At 40.9% G+C, this 24,255-nt stretch overlaps 2 protein-coding genes and 1 non-coding gene across 8 annotated transcripts in view; 2 read left to right on the forward strand and 1 right to left on the reverse strand.

Annotated features, from left to right (window-relative positions):
- Positions 1–17,506, reverse strand: part of prkn (parkin RBR E3 ubiquitin protein ligase) — a 1,117,394-nt gene extending 1,099,888 nt beyond the window's left edge. For 2 of the 4 annotated variants that reach the window (XM_072581207.1, XM_072581205.1), the window contains exon 1: positions 17,308–17,503. In XM_072581207.1, coding sequence (XP_072437308.1) covers positions 17,308–17,314 — 7 coding nt within the window. In that variant the 5' untranslated portion in view covers positions 17,315–17,503. Of the gene's footprint in view, positions 1–17,307 lie in introns of all 4 variants that reach the window. The other 2 variants (XM_072581208.1, XM_072581206.1) reach the window with 2 other exon arrangements.
- trnad-guc (transfer RNA aspartic acid (anticodon GUC)) lies at positions 17,019–17,090 on the forward strand. Its single transcript has one exon. It is a non-coding gene; the product is annotated as a tRNA-Asp (tRNA).
- Positions 17,507–17,526: 20 nt separating the features above from the next.
- The window catches only part of LOC140483173 (parkin coregulated gene protein homolog), a 354,639-nt gene continuing 347,910 nt past the window's right edge, over positions 17,527–24,255 (forward strand). The window contains exon 1 of one of the 3 annotated variants that reach the window (XM_072581210.1): positions 17,527–18,358. In XM_072581210.1, coding sequence (XP_072437311.1) covers positions 18,233–18,358 — 126 coding nt within the window. In that variant the 5' untranslated portion in view covers positions 17,527–18,232. The remainder of the gene's footprint in view (positions 18,359–24,255) is intronic. The other 2 variants (XM_072581211.1, XM_072581209.1) reach the window with 2 other exon arrangements.

Genomic DNA, 24,255 nt, shown 5'->3' on the forward strand with positions numbered 1-24,255 from the left:
GCTCTCCTGCACCTATTGCCATTAACCTCAATCTTTCTATCCAAGTACAGGGAAATCTGGCCCACAACTATCTATAGAGGCCAGGCAGGGCAAAAACGCTCTGAACATCAAAATTCCTATCCCCTTGGAGGAAAGAGTACTAAAGCTGTCTGGGGAAGACTGTTATCATTCCTATGGTGATGGGAGACAGGAATGGCTTAGGAGGCCAGTCAGTAACATTGCAAGTTGCTCTCCTTGGCTGTGAAAGAAGGCAAACACATTGGTCTGCAGAAGCTATTGTGCATCTTTACCAATTCATTCTTTCTCCTCTCAGCAGTGGCACCAGCACCAAGTTCAGCAACAAGACAGTGCCAGCTCTGAGAAAGAAGAAACACCCAGGTCTCTAACATTCAGAGCTGCCAGAGCCCAGGATCTCAGTGACCCCCAGAAAATAAGACATGAGTGGCATGGTCAAGTGCAGATCGCAGGGGATCATCAGACAGGTGTGACAGACTAGAGTGAAAGGTGGAGAATTCAGTGCATGTGGTGGTTTCAGCATGCAAGCTTGGATGCGTTAAAAAAAAGGCTGATGGCTATTTTCAATATCCAGGATAAGCAGAACATTCAGGTGGCTGCCAGGTCTGTTTTGGACTTCCACTCCATCGCTCCAGCCATAGGTATGCAGCATGATTAACAAGCTGAGAGGGGCATGAGCCATCTTGACTTCTCCCCAGATGTCCCTTCTTCTCAAAAAGATAGTGTAGTGCTAGAAGGTACAAGAGTCGGGAGAAGAAACAGGCAGACTTCTTCTCAGGAGAGAGACAGATGTCCAGGTGCTCTGTCTCCAATCCTATCAATGACTCATTGCCTCTAGCAGTTCAGGCTGAAGAAGGTTAACCTGCACATATGAGGAGATTCTTAGCACACTGAGATCTCTAGGCCAAGAGATTCTGGGAAGTACCTGCCAAAGTCTTCAAAGTCACTATGACATACCTGTCAGCAGGCTTTCTCCACTAAAGATGTGGATGTCAGGTGCTCATATGGACATGGTGGAGGGAGAGGAGACAGAAGATATTCTGTCAGAATACTAGTGGAATGGGTGTTCAATCGTTTGAGATAAGCAGCACTTTCGTAAATATGTATTTACGTACACTGTTCCAACTTCTGTTGTGGTCTTATTGTATGAATAGGAGATGAGAAGGCTCGCAACAGTGAAAGATATGGAGTGTCTTACATTGAAAGGATGTGCTACATTTCAATTGCCACACCTTGGTATCTCTCTTAGTAAAGTGGGTGATTGCTGATCTCATCCATCAGGGAACCACAACACCTGTAAATTGGGGGATTGGAGTCAGTTTGCTTCAGATTTCTCACAGGGACACTGAGGGCAACAATAAAGGCTAGGAATGTTCAATTGGTGGATCCTGCACACTGACCTTATGGGAGTGATGCCTGAATCAACAGGCTCCAAGAGAGAAATATTTATTATATATCTGGGACTTTCAAAAGGAATAATATGTCATTCCATAAGCAACAAAGATTACTGCCCAAAAATAGGCATTGCCTCCTATCCCATGTATGTTTTCGATTTATTGAAGATATTTTTGCAATATTTATATCTGTAGCTTCATCAATGAATTTCTTGACACACTTTAATAATTCCATTGACAATAATTTCATCAGGAAAGGCTTTTGCCCGAAACGTCGATTCTCCTGCTCCTCAGATGCTGCCTGAGCTGCTGTGCTTTTCCAGCACCTCACTCTCGATTCTGATCTCCAACATCTGCAGTCCTCACTTTCTCCTAACTTAGAATATCACCATTACGTCACTGTCTCTCAGTCAAAAATGCTGAAACTCCCTTCCCAACAGCACTTTGGATGTGTTTATGTCTCATGGACTTTAGTGGTTCACGAAAAATAGCTCACCAAAACCTTCTCAAGAGCAATTTGGGTTGGGCAATAAGTGTTTGGCTAGTCAGTGATGCCCACAACTCATGAACAAATAAAAACAAAATCTGCTGTTTATTTTCTCATAATAAAGCTGCAACATTACTACTATTCTCCTTTTGTGTATAGTGTTTTCAGTGTAATGCTCAATTTGGAGTAATCATGTCCTCAAGGCTGTATTCTGGCTGCAAGGAAGATCATTTGTCCATTCTGTGCTGCCGACACAATAATGTCTTTGGTCATTCCTTAGTTGGAATGATGATTAGAGCAGATATGGCAAATAGAAGATGTCACCTATCAGTCTTGGGTTAGACAAGGCAATGCACCTGTATATGAGGACAATGTAATCCCTTGGAAGCACTCAAAATAATTGATCTGATCTTGCAACCCACTTCATAGCAAGGTGTTTCCATTCATGGCTATATGGTAACTGCTGCTCTAAATTTGGTTTCCTTTGTATAACATCAGATGACACTTCACTTACTTCATGGTTCAAGGCACAGTTACATTATACAAATCAAAGATACCCTTTTTTACACAATGTATTACATTTATCATTTGTTTTCAAAAACAAGCAACACAACTACTCCCCAAGACCAACCAATAAAGCAGGAAATATGTCTACATAAATCCAGTCCTACATATGCACAAAATGTAAAATCTATCTGTAAAAGGATTATGTATTCCTGTAATAGATATGACTTGAGGAAATGTTGTTTGTAAAATGCAGAATCATTAGCAATAGATAAGTCAAACAAAACTAAGTGAAATGGGAACAAAGTGGAGTGCATATGTCTGCTATGCTGTATTAACTCAACATTATTATAATCACACAGCTCTTCCCCTGAGGCTTTTCCCTGCCAGGCTCACACTCTGTCACTATAAAGCTGTAAAAGTAATATTTTTATTAAGTTTCCATCACCCTGAGGAGGCTTCAGGTTAATCCACATCCTATTACCTGCTCAAAAAATTCTACTCACATTGAAGTCAATCAATGACATTCTAAATAAAACAACACACAATGTTCTTTTAAAAAAGTGTATTTCCCTATCTCCAAATATTAATCGACTTTTTAAAAAAATGAGAATTCAGATTCACATCTTCACAATCAATGAATCAGTTCCTCCTTGGGCCATTCCCTACTTGTGTATCAAGTTGTGTTGACATCAATTCATTAATTTCTGAGATGCACTATTTGCCAGCCAACAGACTAACAAACAGGAACAAAAAAAACACCTTCAGGCAGAGATAGGAAATGGGATTAAAGGTCATGATTTGAAATTGTTGAACTCAAAGTAGAGGTTAGAAGTCTGTGATTGGAAATATGCAGAAGTGTTACATTCTTTTTCCTTGAGATTCTTATGCACTTGATGCAACTGCAATATGCAAATTTCTATGGACAATAACCAAATTCTATTAAGCTAGTAAAGTACAAGCTGTGGAGAAACTCTTAACACTCTTTGCCATGCTTGCAAAGCGTGTCGAGAGATCTCTCTGAACAAAGGAACAGTCCTTCTTTTATACAAAATCTTTACATCACAGTCAGTAATGCCCACAAGACAACATCCAGCCACTCCCTCACAGTCACATGTCACTCAAGATACAATGCAGTGACTACATCATCTCCAGAAACAATGTAATGCAAATCATCCTTTAATTGCCAGATCTGGTGTGAATTGTATTTTTTTGTAGCTGTCAGTATTTCAACTGCAATGTTCCAATTGACATCTCAGTAGGTGATGATGAGGTTAGAGGCAGTGAAACAGAGAGTTAAAATGACAGACATCTGGAAGCTCCATGTTCGTTTGCTCCAGATTATTTATGATTCTGTTATTGTGCTATATTGACTTTCATGCGGTCGCAGATCTTCCATTCTACTCTTTTATCCCCTCACCCCTCGCTTCCCTATTTTTGTAGTTGCTTTAAACCTATTACTACTTTAACATTTTCCAGTTCTGATGACAGGTCACTGACCTAAATGATTAAGACTGCTTCTCTCCCTGCAAATTTTGCAACAACGATTGAGTAGTTACAACAATATCTGTTTTTATTTTACATTCATCATATTCTTTATATCTTGGTTTTAGTGATGGTTGTTTTTCAACACACACTCTGCACTGAGCAATGACAAAAATTACTTACTTACTGTATCAAGCTTGCACAAACTGTTTCAAGTATTAGAGGTTAAATACAACGTAATTGCTCCTTCTTTTATTTCACCAAATGTGACTTTAGCTCACTTAACACTGCAGTCTTATCATGACAATTTGATTTGACCACTTTCTTTTATCACACAGTGAAAAAAATCTGTAAAAGGATTTTGATATTCAGATCAGTTGCCAAAGAACTTTGATTTGCCTTTGAATGCTCCCTCAACCCTCAATCAATTCACTTGCATTCTGCAATCAAATCCAACCAACTGGATCAAGTAAAATTCCATTTTTTGTACATTTACTTTCAGTCATCTCATCTTGGACCCTTTACTGATATTGTAATTACTCTGATGATTTGAGAATATGTTATCACTGAGAGTATTCCACAGAGAACATGTATCAAAGCAACCTATTATGGAATTTCCAGAATTAAACAAGCAATTTCAGGAAACTATTACAACCTTGGTCGAATGGGAATTTAAAGTAGGAAAAAGATTAAAAAGGAAATGTGAAAAATCAAGGTACATCTCAACCAACAGTAGTCAATTATAAGCAAACCCCTTTCATAACTATCACTGAATATAAAATGATCCCTTTTTTTCAATTTTCTCTCAATCACTCCATCCCTTTTAGTGCCAGCAGCTACTTAAATTCATATTTAATGTCTCAGCCTCAATAGGAAGAGGATGTTTTAACCCAGACTGTGAGCGGAGTGAGGACTGGCATGTTGGGGCCATTCTTCACATACAATGAATTCTGTTCAATCCCTGAACTGGGGAAGTTCTGAAATGTTTGATTATTCAGACAGGTGAAGCAGATGCTGACTAACATCTGTAAAGTCATAACCAGGCAGTTGAAAGAACAGCAAAGCCTTCAAGAAATTCCAAGACAATCAGAACTTCATCAGAAGTCACCGGATTCCAAACGCTAACTCTACTTTCTCCCCACAGATACTGTGTTTTGCCAGCAATTTCTGTTTTTGTTTCAGATCTGCAGCTTCCACAATTCTTAATTTGATTTTAAGAAATTCCAAGGATTGAAAATGGATCTCTAAGAAAGTACTACAAGGACCTTAGAAGAAAATCCATTTGTGTTTACTGTGGAAAAGGGCATGGAAGATATAGAATGTAGGGAAATAGACACCTTGAAAAATGTCCATGCTACACAGGAGGAAGTGCTGGATGTCTTGAAATGTATAAAAGTGGCAAAATCCCCAGGATCTGATCAGGTGTACCCTAGAACTCTATGGGAGCTATGAAAGTGATTGCTGGGCCTCTTGCTGAGATATTTGTATCATCGATAGTCACAGTTGAGGTGCTGGAAGACTGGAGGTTGGCTAATGTGGTACCACTATTTAAGAAAGGTGGTAAGGACAAGCCAGGGAACTATAGACCAATGAGCCTGAAGTCGGTGATGGGCAAGTTGTTGGAGGGAATCCTGAAGGACAGGATGTACATGTATTTGGAAAGACAAGGACTAATTAGGGATAGTCAACATGGCTTTATGTGTAGGAAATCATGTCTTGCAAACCTGATTGAGTTTTTTTGAAGAAGTAACAAAGAAGATTGATGAGGGCGGAGCGGTAGACGTGACCTATATGGATTCAGTAAGGCATTCAACAAGGTTCCCCATGGGAGACTGGTTAGCAAGGTTAGAGCTCATGGAATACAGGGAGAACTAGCCATTTGGATACAGAACTGGCTCAAAGGCAGAAGACAGAGGGTGGTGGTGGAGGTTTGTTTTTCAGACTGGAGGCCTGTAACCAGTGGAGTGCCACAAGAATCAGTGCTGGGTTCACTACCTTTCATGATTTATTATAAATGATTTGGATGTGAGCATGAGAGGTATAGTTAGTAAGTTTGCAGATGACACCAAAATTGGAGATGTAGTGGACAGCAAAGAAGGGTATTTCAGATTACAACGGGATCTTGATCAGATGGGCCAACGGGCTGAGGAGTGGCAGATACAGTTTAATTTACACAAATGCGAGGTGCTGCATTTTGAGAAAGCAAATCATAGCAGGACTTATACACTTAATGGTAAGGTCCTAGGAAGTGTTGCTGAAGGAAGAGACCTTGGAGTACAGGTTCATAGCTCCTTGAAAGTAGAGTCACAGGTAGATAAGATAGTGAAGAAGGTGTTTGGAATGCTTTCTTTTATTGGTCACAGTATTGAGTACAGGAGTTGGGAGATCATCTGGTGGCTGTACAGAACATTGGTTACGCCATTTTTGGAATATTGTGTGCAATTCAGGTCTCCTTCCTATCGGAAGGATGTTGTAAAACTTGAAAGGGTTCAGAAATATTTACAAGGATGTTGCCAGAATTGGAGGATTTGAGCTATTGGGAGAGTTTGAATAGGCTAGGGCTGTTTTCCCTGGAGCGTTGGAGGCTGAGGGGTGACCTGATAGAGGTTTATAAAATCATAAGGGACATAGATCGGATAAATAGACAAGGTATTTTCCCTGGGGTGGGGGAGTCCAGAACTAGAGGGCATAGGTTTAGGATGAGAGGGGAAAGATATAAAAGGGACTTAAGGGGCAACTTTTTCACGCAGAGGGTGGTGCATGTGGGGAATGGGCTGTCAGAGGAAGTGCTGGAGGCTAGTACAATTGCAACATTTAAAAGGAAACTGGATGGGTATATGAATGGAAAGAGTTTGGAGGGATATGGGCTGGGTGCTGGCAGGTTGGACTAGATTGGTGTGGAATATCTGGTCGGCATGGACAAGTTGGACCAAAGGGTCTGTTTCCATGCTGTACATCTCTATGAGTCGAAGTTCACTTTTTTTTTGAACATTCATTTATTTGTAATAAAAAAATTGGATGCAGGGTAAAACAGTTGCTTCACTCAGAGTCCAAGCTCATCCAATTAGGTTCAAAATTATGTGTAGAATCTCCACGAACACTGAATGATGCAGGCATTTGTAAAAAAAAAATCAGAAAAATTACGTGAGATTGCCAGTGTGGAGCTTCTTGACATCAAGAGCAAAAGGTCCCATTCTCCAACCAAGCTGAACGGCGAGTTAGAATTTTCACACGTGAGTGCAAGAGGCTTATTTCCATACATGCTTAACATATTATTATTAATTAGCTTGCCTTATTTACACACAGTCTCCCACTCTCCTACACACCAGTTATAAACAAAATGGCAACAATTCCTGACATGTAAGTCAGAGCAGTTATCCGATGACTCCGATTGCCACTTGTTCCTCCAAACACAAGGCACCAAACATCTCGTGGCACATGCCATGGGCAGAGTCTTACATGGACATTGGCATTTAACACATGCCACCATCACCAACCCTCAAGCACCTCTGATACATTTGCAAGATGCTCTGCACTTGCATTCTGCACTTTGGAGCATATCAGCATTTTTCACTGAAATACTGCTGCAAAGTCACTTTGGTCCATCCATCTCACAGATTGGACCAGGCTGTATCTCAGCGATCCTTGCTTACTCTCTTAGCTCTTACTCAGTTCGCTTCTGCTTGGATGCCCACAGCATCCCTGCCTTGCCTTACAATGTCTTTTTCTGCTTTGACCCCTGAGCCAGACTCGAAGTGCTCACAGTACTTCTGGCTTGCCTTGGCTTTTAGTGCAAGACAAAGCCAGACAGTTTGTCACAGTTATCAACAGTCATAAGTTAACAGAATGAACACATGAATGCTATAAGGAGCTGTGCTATTTCAATTTCACAGCAACACTATATACCAGCAGAGTTTGCAGCAAACACTCCTCACATGCATAAACCAAATGACCATGTTCCAAAGTCTAAGGAGAGAAGTCTTCCATCAAGCCGGGGAATCATAGCGCAGTAAATCAAGGGCATTATTAAGGGTCTTGAACATGGTCAGTAAGCCACTTGGTGCAATCAAGATAAAAGGATCCATATCACTACATGCTGAAGGTGAGATTCTGAAGCTGGGAATGATCGGATGAGGCCTAGTAGCACATTCCAGACAGAAGATTCTGCATAATGGGAGCAATCAAAGACAGCATGGATGAACTCTGAAGAACTAGGAGAGTGGCAAGAGATTTCCAAGTGTGAAAATTAGGACATTTAACATGGGGAATGTCAACATACATTGACTAACAAACAAATAGGCCTTAATTGATATCCAGCTCCAGTAGATGTGAGTGGGATGCAGTGATCATTTATTTACTATAATGTTGTTAATGATTGAAAAGTTAACAGTCCCAGTGTGTTCCCAGAGGCAAATGCAGTTCCTATCTCTGTTCTTTTGATCACTTTTGCTGTTGCTGAATAAAAGATAATGTTTTTAACTATTTCCTACATGTGATTGTTTAATGTTTAAGCTGGGGATCTAAGATGGCGGCGATCTGAGAAGATCGCACTGCAGAGCTTCACAGCGCAGCAAGAACGGGACAGTCCTTTAACCCACCCAACCCAGGTCATTGGGATTTCTTGGGATGCCAGAAAGATCGTGGAGTCCCAAGAAATGTCTAAAAATTAACTTATATGTATTTTCAGCCATCCAGAGATGCTGAAAAAGGGAGGAGGAGCATCCGAGTCCGGGTCTGCAGTTCAGCCTGCAGCAGCCTCAGAGCCGATTACTCTCCAGGACCTGGTGATCCAGCTTTCAAGATCTCATGAGATGCTGGGGAAACAGATTGAAGAAAAGCTGGCTTCAGTCACTTTCATTCTACAGAAGCATGAGCAGCAGCTGGGAGACCTGGAGAAGAGGACGAATGAGGTGGAGCACAGGTCACAGTGGTGGAAGCTGATGCCAGTTCATTCAAGGATGAGATCCAAGCCCTGAAAATGCAGCTCCGTAAATTGCACGACCAAGCGGATGATCTTGAAAACAGGGGCAGGAGAAAAATCATTCAGATCATTGATCTGCCTCAGGGTAAGGAAGGTGAGCAGCCTGCAGAATTTGTTGAGGATTGGCTTCCGAAATTCCTTGACTTGGAGGCTGACATCAGGATATTGAAGATAGAGAGGGCTCACCAGGTCGCAACACGGAGATAGGGTCTGGGTCAACATCCTCGTCCTCACCTGGTGTGGTTCCATCATTACCGGGATAAGGAGAGAGATATGGAGGCTTCCAGAGTCCAGGGGAAGGATCCGAAGGCCCTAATTAATGAGGGCCCTAAGATCATGTTTTTTCAGGACTTCTCAGCGACAATGATCCAGAAACGAAAATCTTACAACAGTGTCAAGAGAAGACTAAGGGAGCTTGGGATTCAGTACTCCCTGCGATTTCTGGCAGTGCTTCGGATCACCTTAGATGGATCCATACATCTCTTTAACACTTCGAGAAGGCAAGAGACTTTGTGGACAAACTATCCTAATTTGAACAATTGTAGTATGTACAAATAGTGTTGTTTGGGTGTGTGTTTATCATTCTGTAAAAGAAATGGAGGAAGTCCGGTTGGAGCTTTATTCTTTTTTCCTCTGTTGATAATAACTTGGTTTAAACTATGTCTGGCGGTGGTTAAGATGTACATTTTCAATTTCTAAGTTAGGATATACCAAAGGATGGGTGGGTTATTTATTTTTCCCTTTTTTTATAAAAATGTTTTTTTATTTGTATTAATATTCTATGGGGTGTTTATTCTTTTCAGCTTGTGTTTCTGGTGCGGCTCTAGCTGGGAGAAGTGAAGGTGGTTGGGATGGTTAGATGCCTACTTATGGGCAGTTCGGGATGGGTAGTTGCCCCCTCTGGGCAGGGGTGAGTTTCCCTAGTCAGCGCTGTTGGTGATTTATATGTTGGTTTGTTTTTTAGTTTTTGTTGTTTATTATTTTTAATAATTTTGTAGCTTTGCTAAATGTAGTGGTTTTCGTTTATGTAGATTTTATATTTGGTGGATCATGTGACACTAAGGCTCAGCAGTTTATGGTTTGGGTTCCTCCTCTCTGGAATTTAAATGTAATTGCAGAAGATTATGGCTAATGATTTGATTAAATGGTGTACCTGGAATATCAAGAGAAGTCACTCACCAATTAAGAGGAAGAAAGTACTCTTGAGTCTTAGAAAGGAGAAGGTCGATATTGCTTTGTTACAGGAGACACATTTGGATGACAAGGAGCATCAGAAATTACAGCAGAATGGCTTTGACCGAGTTTATTTTTCATCATTTAATACCAGAAGTAGGGGAGTGGCTATATTGTTTAGGAAAAATCTCCCATTTAAATTGTTGGAATGTGTTAAAGATACATATGGGAGGTTTGTAATTCTTGAAATATAGACCAGTTCATTGAATGGGGAAGAATACGGTGTTTTAAATGTTTATTGTCCCCCAGCTCATCCCCTTAAATTTTTGGTAGATGCTTTTTCTAAACTAATAAGTCTCGAGTCCCAGCACATCATTATAGGAGGAGATTTTAACCGTCTCATGCATCCCACAGTAGACAGGTTGCCCAAAAGTCCCTCGATACCCTTGTACAAACTAAACAGTTAGTGAGTCTGTGTAGGGAATTAGGGTTGGTGGACGTCTGGAGGCGTCTCCACCCTACAGGTAGGGATTTTATGTTTTTCTCCAATCTGCACAGATGTCACATGAGGATTGGGGTTTTTTCTGACCCCTGCGGTAACTCTAGATCTGGTGGCATCTTGTACGATTGGTAAGATTACCATCTCTGATCATGCTCCAGTGTACCTCATGGTTAAGACTAAGGATGTTAGTGGGTTCAAGGTACTGGCGAATGGATCCCTTTATCCTCATGGATAGTAAGTTTGTGGCATCTTTATCTGTGAGAATTTTGGGCATTCCTAGACAACATAGGCTTGGTTGATAGCTCATCCATTCTCTGGGAAACTGCCAAAGCCTATGCTCGGGGTTTTAGTTATTTCATATTCCACTAGTAGGAAGCAGCATAAGGGTGTGCAGCAACGTCTCCTTGAAGCATGGTTGAAGACAGCAGAGAAAGCCTACTTTGACAGACCCTCGTTGGTCAAACTACAGAGGATTATGGCACTGCGGTCTGCACTAAATTCTGTGCTCATGCAGACAGCAAAGAAGGAGCTGGCTTTTGCAAAGCAAAGGTTATACGAGCACGGTGACAAGCCAGGCAAATACTTAGCATACCTTGCCAGAAGGAGGAGTGCCCCACAAACCATTATGGCGATTAGGGAGGGGTCTGGGAACCTAACATGCAATTCTAAAAAGATTAATGTGGCGTCCCAGAGATTTTACTCTTAAGTTATACCAATTTGAGGATTGTGAGGAGGGGCAGGCCAAAATGGAACCCTTTTTTAAGAGATCTGAAGCTCCTGAATGTAATTCTCGAACAACAGTCCTTTCTCAATGCCCCATTATCAGAGCAAGAAGTGCAGGAAGCTGTGAGGTAGCTTCAGAGTGGAAAAGGATCCAGTCTTGACGGACTTCCCAGTGAATTCTATAAGGAATTTATAAGTATACTGTCAGGCCCGATGCTGAATATGTTTAATGATTCATACAGTCATGATTGTCTCCCAGCATCTCAGAGAGGCCAATATTTCATTTATCCTTAAAAAATTGTGCTTCATACAGGCCCATCTGACTCTGAAATGTGGACTTTAAAATCCTCTTCAAGGCTCTCGCATTAAGGCTGAAGACTTTGTTACCTTCTATTATTAAAGAGGAGCAGACGGGCTTTATAAAGGGTCGCAGATCCTCCAATAATATTAGGAGGCTGCTTAACGTAATTCAGGCATGCCAACAGCAGTCAATACAGGGATTGGTGATTTCTTTAAATGCAGAGAAGGCCGTAACTTTTCTATACACTAGAGCGGTTTGGTTTGGGCGAAGTCTTCACAAGATAGGTAACGGTTCTCTACGGTGTACCTCTCACCGCAGTCATTACCAACGGGGTACAATCAAGCAATTTTTATATTTTTAGGGGCAGCCCTGCTGGCTGCCCCCTTTCACCACTGCTTTTTACGTTGGTGATTGAACCAATGGCAGAGGCCGTTTGTGGGGATCACAATATATCAGCTCCAGAAGTGGGGGCAAAATTACATAAGATCTCGCTGTATGCAGACGATGTCCTAATGTTTGACAAATCCAGCAGTTTCAGTGCCTCGCCTGATACAATGCATTCACTTTTTCAGGGTATAAGATTAATTTTGCTAAATCAGAGGCTATGTCTATGGGTGGTCTTACGAAGGAGCTAGCTCTTGAGGGCGACTATAAATTCCCATTTAGGTGGTCACAGGATGGTTTTGTGTATTTGGGCATATTCATTACTCCGGTTCTGGATTGGCTGTTTAAAGCCAATTTTACTCAATTATTTGGAAAAATTAACAAGATTTTCAAAGATGGAAGGCACTTCCATCTTATTAAGATGAATATTCTCCCTCGTTTGCTATACCCTGTACGGATGCTCCCCCTGATTTTCAATAAGCAAACACTCAGGAGATTGAATGGCTGGTTCAGCTCCTTTATTTGGCATCATAACCGGCCCCTCATTAAATTGGTCAAACTGTAGTTGCCTCACAGATTGGGGGGAGTGGACCTTCCAGACATTAAAATTTATCAATTCAGCTCGCTTTTGACTACATGACTGATTGGATTTGTCTTTCAATATGGCTAGATATTGAATCCTCCCAGGCAAGGTGCCCCTTTACCAGTTTGCTGTTTTTGGACATGATGAGGAGAGTTAGGGAAAATTACTATAACCCAATAGTCATCAATACTGTTAAAGCATGAAAGGCAATTCAGCAGAGGGAAGGCAATATTGGCAAAACATCTTTGTTTACACCGTTAGTGGATATGCCGGATTTTCAACCAGGTATGATTGATTCAGGATTTAAACGTTGGGCAGCCAGGTGTGTGTCTTGCATGGGCGATTTATTTGAGCATAATGATATCCTTCAATCAGTTAGTACAGAAGTACGAGTTATCTCATAGAGACCTCTTTCGTTTTTTTCAAGTTAGGGATTTTATTAAAAAAAAACACACTTTTGACTGATCCCTGCAAATCTGACATAGAGAGGGGGGTGCTAAGGGCTAAGAGTACACTCTCTGTTGGTACTTCATATCATCAATTGGGGGGTGCCACCTCAGATCAGTCTGATCGACTCTGCAAGATGTGGGAAAGAGAGTTGGTGTTAAAGTTTCCTCAGAGGCATGGGAGGATATTTGGGAGAGTGCAAGGAAGATATCAATTTGCAAAAGGACCCATGCTTTACAGTTGAAAATTCTCCATAGGGTCCACTTGGCTCCAGGCCATTTGTCAAAATTTAAACCAGGGGTATCTTCAGCATGTCCCAAGTGCAAGGTCTGCACAGGCACTCTTACTCATTGTGGCAGGCTTCAAACATATTGGAGTGCTGTGCTGAGTGCAATGGAGAGGATTTTGAGTGTAAGAGTGGAGCAGGACCCTATCTCTCTCCTTTTGGGCCTTCCCACTGTATTTCCTGCAGATATGTACAAGAAAAAAACTTTTCAATATTCTCACATTCTGTGCAAGAAAGAACATCCGAAAAACCCCCAAGCCTGTCGGGTTGGCAGAAGATTGTTATGGAGCATATTCCCCTGGATTTTCTCACAAATATGGTACACCACAAAACTGAGAATTTTACAAGACATGGCAGCCCTTTTTGGAATACCTGGACACAGATTTATCTGCCACACTAACAAGGGCTTTTATATAGCCGTAACAATTGTGTTTCACGAGTCCAATATCCAGGGAGGAGGAACTGTGAATATATGAGTGTTTTGTTTGGTTGGGCTGAGTTACTGATATTTATTTGTTTGTTGTTGGTTATTTATTTATTTAGCTAAATAGCTAGTTTTGTTTTTTTTTAATTTTATATTTTTCTATATTTATTTGTACATTTGTACATGAGGGTGGGTTGGTTTTCTTTTATTATTTGGGGTTTTTGTACTGTTTTGAATTGCATTGTTTTGTACTTGTTGTAATATTAAAATCTATATTTTTTTGAATAAAAATATATTATAAAAAAATGAGAAGCTGTGAGTTACATTGACCATTTAGGAAAACGTAACACTCATTTCGGCACAGTTGTGTAATTGGATGAGGCTAAGGACAGGTAAACAATATTTTTTGGTTCTTAAATAGCATAGATGTAAGGGTGTACACTTGGGTGTGCAATAATGTGTCAGCCATGACACCTATATCTCTCAGAAGCATTTGTTTGGAGTTGCTTTCCCACTACATTCACAGTGAAGGACATCTCTGGACTTTATAAATGGCACTGGGCTTTATAAATGGCACTGGTACCAAAGATCCCAGGATCTCCAAGCAGTAGTGTATACTTTGTTTAAGGTGAATGGGAGAGTAGAACAAGCAGGTTGCTGTAGGACATGGTGCATAAGTAATGAGGCAAGTTTGGAAAAATAACATGAGAAAATTTGCTAGGCCTCACAGAGAGAAACCTTCCACGAAACTCATGAAAATTGACACCTAGCCAATTTTAGGTAACATTCAGCCCACTGACAAAGATAGAAATTGCTGGAAAAACACAGCAAGATTGATAGCATCGGTGGAGAGAAAGCAGAGTTAACATTTCAAGTCTAATGACCCTTCAGAAATTCAGCCCACTGATATTTAAAGAGAAATCAGGTGAGTGCAGGAAGGGCTGTACATGCCAAAAATGCAACACAGCCAAAGATATGGAGGTTCAAACTTAATAACAGGACCTAGTTAATATTTTTAACTTAATATGTCACACAAGAGTCAGCTAAATGTTCAGCTTGGCTGGCAGGTGGAAGTGAAAACAGTAACACGTGGCCATTTCTATCCTTAGCGATACTCCTCAGCAATCAGGAGGTTGAAGTGGCCCAGGAGTGGAAAAAGACCATGATCAGCATTGGGGTTTTGTTAGGAAAGGAAGATGACATGATCGGGTTGTGGACTTGAAGGCCTTTTGAGGAGTGTATCTGTTCTTCCTGGCCCACAAAATAATTGTGAGGTTTTGAGAACACTCCCAAATAGGTTGCAAATTTTTATTTAAAAAGAGGCAGATAGAAAAAATTGAGAAATACAGTCCAGTTAGCCTCACAGAATCCATCACTAAAGATGTTTTAACAATGCTTTAACTAACCTCATTTATTGTCAGGCACCACAACTCACAAGAACAGTAGAAACAGGAGTTGAAACAGTAGGCTAGTTGGTTCCACCAGTCAATAAGAAATAGCCTCAACTTCACTTTTTCATCTATAACCTTCTCCCTTGTCAATTGAAAAGCTAACTCAGCCTTGAATATATACAATGACACAGTTTCCACTGCTCACTGAGGGAAAGAATCAAAACACTTCTTATGCTCTAACAGCGAAGAAAAAAATCTTCACCATCAGTTTAAATGGGAGACCAATTATTTTAAAACTGTATCCTGAATTCTTGAATCACCCTCTCAGCAGCTAACCTGTAAAGATTAACTCTCAGCTATTGAGTAAATCACTTTGGATTCATTTCATAATCACATCTAATTATAGGGATTAGTTACAGAATGCCTCGTCCCTGTTACAACTTTATGCATTTTGACACTGGACTAAAATTTCTAACCATAGCATCTTGTTTCACTAAACAAAAAAAACCAAAGAACTGTAGATGCTGAAAATCAGAAACAAAAACTGAAGCTGATAGAAAAACTCAGCCAAAGGATCACTAGACCTGAAATGTTAATTCTGCTTTCTCTCAACAGATGCTTCCAGACCTGCTGATTTTTCCCAGCAATTTCTGTCTTTGCGTCTGATCTTGTTACACCAATTAGTTTGTTTCCCTTGCGTCCCATGGAAATTATAGCCAAACCTTTAGATATGGAAGAATATTTTCAAAAATAAATAGAGGATTTTCTGAATGAAATTCTGCTGGGGAAAACCAAAGGTCACAGAGGTCATCAACATAGCAATCGTTGTCACAGCTTTGGTTTGGTTGGCGGAGAGAGGGGGAAGAGCTGACTCAATCCTTGTGGACCATCTATGTACAGGTAGTTCTCCTATAATGTGTATTTATTACACGCGATTTGGCTGTAACACAATTGGTGAATTGTGGACTTTTTTTTACAAAGCAAATTTCCATTCGCTATTCTGCGATTCCATCCCCAGCATTTACCTGAACTGCAAAATACAAAATGCAGCCTCATGATCCTTTGCCTGCAAAATGTAAATTCAGTGCGTTCAGCTAATACATGAATGCAATCAGCTCTGCAAGCGTTGAAAGTTAGCTTGAAACTGGGAATTGTAGTGTACATTTAGAAAGAACTTATTTCAAACTGGGAGAGAATTTTGAGGAGGACTGGACTTCTGCATCAGTACCACATGGTCAATCGACTCGTGCTTTCTGGTGAAGTGCTTCCTGAAAATACAGGGCTACAGTCAGTGATTTTAGTGTTCAAGCGTTAAATTTACCATATTATTTCATTAAAATACACGGTTTAAAGATTTACTTAGACTGTGCTATCGTTTGTGTTTAGCCAACTATTATTTTTGGCCATTTGCCCCCGAACCCTGTTTTTCCCATAGGCACCTTATTTGTATTGCGTGAATTTCTATAACACGGTATTGCACAGGAACGCAACTAACACATTATAGGAGAACTACCTCTAATTCAATTGAAGTTTTAAGGCTTTGGATCTACAGGCAGTCAATTTCAATTCTAAAACCAAAAGGATACATACAATGCAGAACAAAGATGGAGAATGCATATTTGCTCATTTCTATATTGCGCATCAAGTATTAATAGTCAGCAAATGTCAATCTCAAGTTGTATCTTTTCAAAATGCATATAGTATTACAAATAAATAACAAGAAATAAAATATGCTCAACAAAATCCATCCTTTTTTTTAAAATAAGACAACAAGCCATATGGAATGGTTCTTGTGCAACTCAAGTCAGGACTGGTCTCCCTGGTACATTATAAACTGTACTGCATAATCAATGAATTTAATACATTTAAATGCCTAGTTTCTTGCTGGTCTGAAATTACCTTTCTTATAGAGTGAGATCCACTCCTTAAAATGTAAAATCCTCGGTAGTATAGTGGTTAGTATCCCCGCCTGTCACGCGGGAGACCGGGGTTCAATTCCCCGCCGGGGAGGAACATTTTTGTTAATATACCATGTGATAGATTTAAAACATTCCATAAAACTTACGTTTTTATACTTGGTTTCTCACCTCAATCCTATATTTGTTTACAATATATGGTTTGCTAAAGTTAAAGCTGGTAGCCTTTAAGCTAACAGCATATGTGCACATGACATGTCCGCAAATACGTTTAAAGAGGACATAGCGAAAGGCTTTAAGGTGTCACCTACCGATCATTCCTTTGATCACTTTCAGCTCTTTAAAAGGACAGGTGCTGATTTTTGGGGCGAGCTAAATTTTACGGCATGTAATCTGTAGGTTTGATCAGTTAAAGCCTGTAGGCCGGGTCATTCTGCGCTTGCGTGCAGCCTTCTTCCTCGTCAGAGTTCCAGGATTGTTTACTAACACGGTGGAGAGCGCTCGAGGGCAGAGCGAGCGCGCGCGCGAGAGAGAGACCAAGGGGACTGAGAGAGCGCGCGAGAGAGAGACCAAGGGGACTGAGAGAGCGCGCGAGAGAGAGACCAAGGGGACTGAGAGAGCGCGCGAGAGAGAGACCAAGGGGACTGAGAGAGCGCGCGAGAGAGAGACCAAGGGGACTGAGAGAGCGCGCGAAGTTTGGAAATAAAAGCATTGACGAGATGGATGTGCAGCTACTGCTAGACACCTCATGTGAAAGAATAACTAAAGCAAAGAGGACCACCGAGAACATTAAGTGTTGTGAAAACCAAGGAGGCGGGAGGGTTTGTCACACTGAGTGGTTGGGTTGCCAAGAAACGAGCCCGAGGGCGTGAAGTTTGAGACAGAACAACTCCTATGCCAGGAAGGAGGCAACAAAATGTCTTGAGTCACCTTTACTGGGGATACTTCCAGAATGAAATGAAAAGTTGGTTAGGTGTGCAGTCCAGGCACCCGGATTCAAAAATAAGCACGTTCTAACCACGTGATATATGTCAACTGAATTAACGGGAAGGCTTCGGCGAGACGGAAATGACGGCGTTTGTTTAACATATCTCTCTTAGCAACGGGGTGCCCGGAAAACCACCAGCTGTTTGTGAACCAAGATTTTGTTCGAAACGCCGTGAGAGCAATATAACAACAGCGGAATTTGTTCAGTAGGAGGTGTCTTACTGCTACTCTGCCCTCACAGCAAATACAATGCCAGCTGCCTACGGACTGGAAAAGGGCAACCAGAAACTTCTGGCGACAATGTATCAAAGACCTAAGAAGGATCACAGAGTAACTGAAGGTTTCACAGTGAAAGCCATGATGAAAAATTCCATTGTAAGTAGCTTCATTGGACCACATGATTAAAAGCAAACTGCAAGCTACTTCAACCTTCCTCTTATTATGACGTGTGTTAAAAACGAAAATTTTCTTAGCACGAACTCATTATTCTTAGTTTTAACTTTGCACGAGCTCAGCGCCTCCAAATTTACACGATAATTCTTCTACAATAACAAGGTATTGTTTATACCATCTTTTCTAGTGAAGCATCGAGCTTGTCTGTTTTCAGTTCGCAAGGTAAGACTAAGAATAAAACTTCGAACTGCATGTTCAGAAAAGTTTCACAAGTGTAATTCTCAGAGATTGGAACAATTAGACGACAGAATGATTCATTTCGTATACAGTTGCTGTCGTTAAAAGTCATCTGTTAAAAATCTCTGAAACTCCAGCAGCCTTATTTAGCAAGTATTTTAATCATCCAGACTGGGAACATAGTAGGTTCTGGCGCTGATCTGTCTGGAATTAAGCAACGTCAGGTCGGTCAGTGGTTTTCAAGATGTATGTATCTGAAATACTGTGGTTACTAGAAATCTGAAATAAAAACAAACTGCTTAAATTACTGTAGGTCAGGCAGCATTTCTTTCAGTCAATTATCTTTTGACTTTTTTTCATGCTGCAGTTGACTTCAGCACCACCAGGCCAGGAAGGGTAAAATTCGTCGTGTTCTGCTCCAACAAGGGGCACGTTGTTAAGTACCCACTTGACATTCACCATTCACAAGATATCATATGATGACTGCTGTCTGTAATGTAATATACCCTGATGAGGGAATGTCAGGAGAGGGAACATGTGATAATTACTAAGAATCCTCGGGTGTTTATTTTAAATAAAGTGCCAAGTCCCTACATCACCAAGAAACAGGCGACATTACATCAGGAAAAGCACACTACCAACTGACGAGAGTGGCTAGCGCCTGAGGATAAATCAATCACTTCACTATCAAATAGGATTCTCATATTGCCAGCAGAAATGAGTTTGTGGCTGGAGAGGATGTCTTCCTAGTGTTTAACTCCAGTAAATTACAGCTCATCCATGATTGTATATTGACCAAACAGTCCAGCAACACCCAGATTGACAGAAGTAGCACTGGGTGTTGTCAATAATTGCTACATGATATGCTGTTTTGGAGCTGTTAGCTTTTAGTTTTTCTTTAATCAACATGTTCAGAAATGCAATTTACACCATTAGAGCAGATGGGACTTGAACTTCTCTGTGTTATTGTGCAGAGATCACTGAAGGTTCACCACCAATGAAAGAAACTGTAATTAAAGAAACCAGGGCCTTTGGTTATATTAATAGAATCATTCACTATTAATCAAAGCACACCATTGTTTTTAAGCTATTGATTCGGTGTCATCAGGTGTAACAAGTCCAATGCTGCTGCCCTCTATTTTACTCATCTTTCCGATTCTGTTCTTTGGAAATACTTCAAACCTCCCCCTGCAAGTGTGTCTCTGCTCTGATTTGATTTGTACAACACTGTCTTTGCCACCAAAACTTGATGCATCCCGTAATCTGTGTTCTGCTTTTTTCCTTGTCTACCAATTGCTCTGGACAAAATATAATCAGATGAACTGACAGCATTATTACATTTTAGGAGAAAAAACTGTGGTCAGTAGGGAAATATGTGTGTAAGAGTTGAAAATTATGTAAGGAAGCATTTGAATTTGAAGGGAAAACATATCTGTGTATCAGGCAAAAACAGAACATTTCAGCAAATAGCGTGGGAGTATTTGTTTACAAATTCAGAGAGCAGACATCACATTTCAGCTTTTGAAAATGACAGAAAATTGCATTTAGGTCTTTGGGAGCACATTGTATTAATTCAAGGCAAACCGGCAAGTGCTGGGGAAATATTTAATTATTTTTATGTCTGGAGAAATGCATTGAATTCTGAATGGAAAAACCAGCAGCAGAGAAGTATTCAACTCTTTATATACAGTATTGCTCTACAAATAGTGCCGCTAATTGGCAATAGAGGATAGCCTATTTAAAGGAATATGTTATCTGAGAGTCAGTTTATTTATCAGAGAGAACAAGTACCAGGAAAGATGGGATGTAGGTTAGCTTGCCAAGCTGCAAGGTTCATTTCCAGACGATTCGTCACCCTACTAGGTTAACATCTTCAGTAGGCCTCTGGGCAAAGTGCTGCTGATGATTCCTGCTTTTATTTGTATGTTTGGGTTTCTTTGGGTTTGTGATGTCATTTCCTGTGGTGATGTCATTTCCTGTTCTTTTTTTCAGGGGGTGGTCGATGGGGTCTAACCCAATGTGTTTGTTGATAGAGTTCTAGTTGGAATGCCATACTTCTGGGAATTCTCGTACGTGTCTCTGTTTAGCTTGTCCTAGGATGCATATGTAGTCCCAGTCGAAATGGTGTCCTTCCTTATCTGTGTGTAAAGTTACTAGTGAGAGAGGGTTATGTCGTTTTGTGGCTAGTTGATGTTCATGTATCCTGGTGGCTAGTTTTCTGCCTGGATAGAAAGCTGGAATCATCAGCAGTGCTTCGCCCGGAGGCCCACTGAAGAGGTTACCTAGTAGGGTGACGAAACAGCTGGAAATCAACTTTCCAGCTCAGCGAGCAAACCTACATCCAGAACCTCAACCTGAGCTACAAATCTTCTCAAAACTCACGAGGAAAGATTAGCAGAAAATGAATCTCCAAATCTTCAAATTTTCTGAATTTATGGACAGTTGATTGATTTGTTGTGGTTCTGTTCACCAAATTTGTGTCGCAGATGTGTCATCCCCTGTCTAGGTGACATCCTCAGTGCTTGGGAGCCTTCTGTGAAGCGCTTCTCTGTTATTTCCTCCGGCATTTATAGTGGTTTGTCTCTGCCGCTTCCGGTTGTCAATTCCAGCTGTCCGCTGCAGTGGCTGGTATATTGGGTCATGGTCGATGTGTTTGTTGATAGAGTCTGTGGATGAGTGCCATGCCTCTAGGAATTCCCTGGCTGTTCTCTGTTTGGCTTGTCCTATAATAGTAGGGTTGTCCCAGTCGAACTGATGTTGCTTGTCATCTGCGTGTGTGGCTACTAAGGATAGCTGGACATGTCGTTTTGTGGCTAGATGGTGTTCATGGATACGAATCGTTTGCTGTCTTCCTTTTTGTCCTATGTCGTGTTTTGTGCAGTCCTTGCATGAGATTTTGTACACTACGTTGGTTTTGCTCATGCTGGGTATCGGGTCCTTTGTCCTGGTGAGTTAATGTCTGCGAGTGGCTGTTGGTTTGTGTGCTGTTATGAGTCTAGTGGTCGTAGTAGTCTGGCTGTCAGTTCAGAAATGTTTTTGCTGCATGGTAACGTGGCTAGTCCTTTGGGGTTGTGGCATGTCCTCACTCCGTTGTCTTTCCCTTAGGCATCTGGTGTGTGTTTTCTATTTCTGTGTTTTTAATTATTACAAAGGTTTACAAATGATTACCTTTGTAATCATAAAAACACAGAAATAGAAAATACACACCAGATCATCACAGTCACACTCACAGGAATCAGATTCACTAGAGAGGGAAAAAAGGACTATCAACTCTCATTCCTAGACATGATGGTACAGAGAACACCGAACAGAGAATTCACAACAAAGGTATACAGGAAAGCAACACACACAGACCAAGTCTTGAACTACAAAAGCAACCACCCAACACACACAAAAGAAGTTGCATCAAGACACTGTCCAAAAGGGCCACAACACACTCCAGCACACCAAAACTGCAAAAAAGGAAGAAGAACACCTCTACAATGTATTCGCCAAAAACGGATACCACCGCAATTTCATCAACAGATGCCTAAGGGAAAGACAACAGAGTGAGGACATGCCACAACCCAAAGGACTAGCCACATTACCATACAGCAAAAACATTTCTGAACTGACAGCCAGACTACTACAACCACTAGGACTCATATCGGCACATAAACCAACAGCCACTCGCAGACAACAACTCACCAGGACAAAGGACCCGATACCCAGCATGAGCAAAACCAACGTAGTGTACAAAATCCCATGCAAGGACTGCACAAAACACTACATAGGACAAACAGGAAAGCAGCTAACGATCCGTATCCATGAACACCAACTAGCCACGAAATGACACGACCAGCTATCCTTAGTAGCCACATATGCAGATGACAAGCAACATGAGTTCGACTGGGATAACACTACTATTATAGGACAAGCCAAACAGAGAATAGCCAGGGAATTCCTAGAGGCATGGCACTATCCACAATCAATAAACGCATCAACCTGGACCCAATATGCCAGCCACTGCAGCGGACAGCTGGAACTGACAACCGGAAGCGGCAGAGACAAACCACTATAAATGCAGGAGAAAACAACACAGAAGCGCTTCACAGGAGGCTCCCAAGCACTGAGGATGTCACCTAGACAGGGGACGAAAGGTCTGCAACACAAATTCCCAGCTCGGCGAACAGAACCACAACAACGAGCACCCGAGCTACAAATCTTCTCACAAAGTTGACTGATCTATTTAAAAAGTCAGCAATGTGTAGAATTAAGGTTATCTGTGCGAAAGGAGGACAAAACAAGAATTCAGGAGGAAACCATGTTCATGGAGTAACTTTGGTCTGCAACTACATTTAACAAAGATCAACTGTTTGAGTGGGAAATTGGCCATTAGAAGTTTTGACATTAACCCTGTCAATGTTGGCATAAAAGCTTTAACAAAATGTGTGACTAAATTTCACAGAATGGAAGTGTCTGAATGTACAAAATTTCAAAGTATGTGTAATAGATACGATAGTTATTGTGTAATGTTTATCTTTTAAGGGTACATTTCTTCAAATTGTCTGTTTTATGCAAAAATGAAAGTTCAACCTGCAATTATTATCAACAAACAAGTTTCAGGATATTTTGTTTTGTTTTCTAAGTAGTGGCTGCAACAGACAGGTAGACAGATAATTTGACGTTAGCGAGTTTTGAGAAGATTTGTAGCTCAGGTGAACCATAACAAACGGGACAAACAGGCAGAAAACTAGCCACCAGGATACATGAACATCACCTTAACACAAAAAGACTTCACTCACTCGTATGTTTACATACGGATGAGGGAAGACACCACTCCAACTGGGACAAGCCAAACAGAGACAGGAACGAGAATTCCTGGAAGCATGGCATTACAACTGGAACTCTTATCAACAAACACATTTGACTTGGATCCCATTTACCAGCCCCTGAGAAAAAGAATAGGAAATGACATCATCACCAACCCAAAGCAATCCCAAACACATAAATAGAAAGTGGATTACACCACTAGTGCTTCATCTGGAGGCTCACTGAAGATGTTACCTAGTATGGTGATGAAACGTGTGAAAACGAACCTTCATCCAGGTAATTTGATGGATTCTGGTCCTTGGTTTAAAGGTGCACTGGTCCTGACATTAATTGAAAAGTGGCTTCCACATGTAGTTGGAATTTGTGTAGCAAAATCCAGAAATCAGTTCAGTAGTTCGGAAGCCATGATAGAACTAATTGTTCCAGTTATGTTGTTAACTTCCAGGCTTTGAAAATGTAATAAATAGGAGTAGGAGCTCATCATCCTTAGTCTTCCAATTTGTATGATAATGGGTGATCTTCTGCCTCAGCTTTCCTGCCTGGTCCCATGCCCCTTGACTCTCAAAGACACTAAAAATCTATCTCGCCCTTGAATATACTCAATGATGGAAGATCTACAACCACTTGGGTATACAATTCTAAATATTCACACAACCTCTGAGTGAAGAGATTTTTCTTCATCTCTGTCATAAATGTTCATCCCCCTTATTCTGACACATCACCCTCATTCTTCACTTCCACAACCAGAGAAAACAACTTCTCAATGTCGACCCTATCAAGCCACTGTAGATTACACTGAGGTGAGTTCTCATTCTTTTAAACTCCAGAGA

Source organism: Chiloscyllium punctatum, chromosome 11 (assembly GCF_047496795.1).
Source record: "Chiloscyllium punctatum isolate Juve2018m chromosome 11, sChiPun1.3, whole genome shotgun sequence".
NCBI classification, from domain to species: Eukaryota; Metazoa; Chordata; class Chondrichthyes; order Orectolobiformes; family Hemiscylliidae; genus Chiloscyllium; species Chiloscyllium punctatum.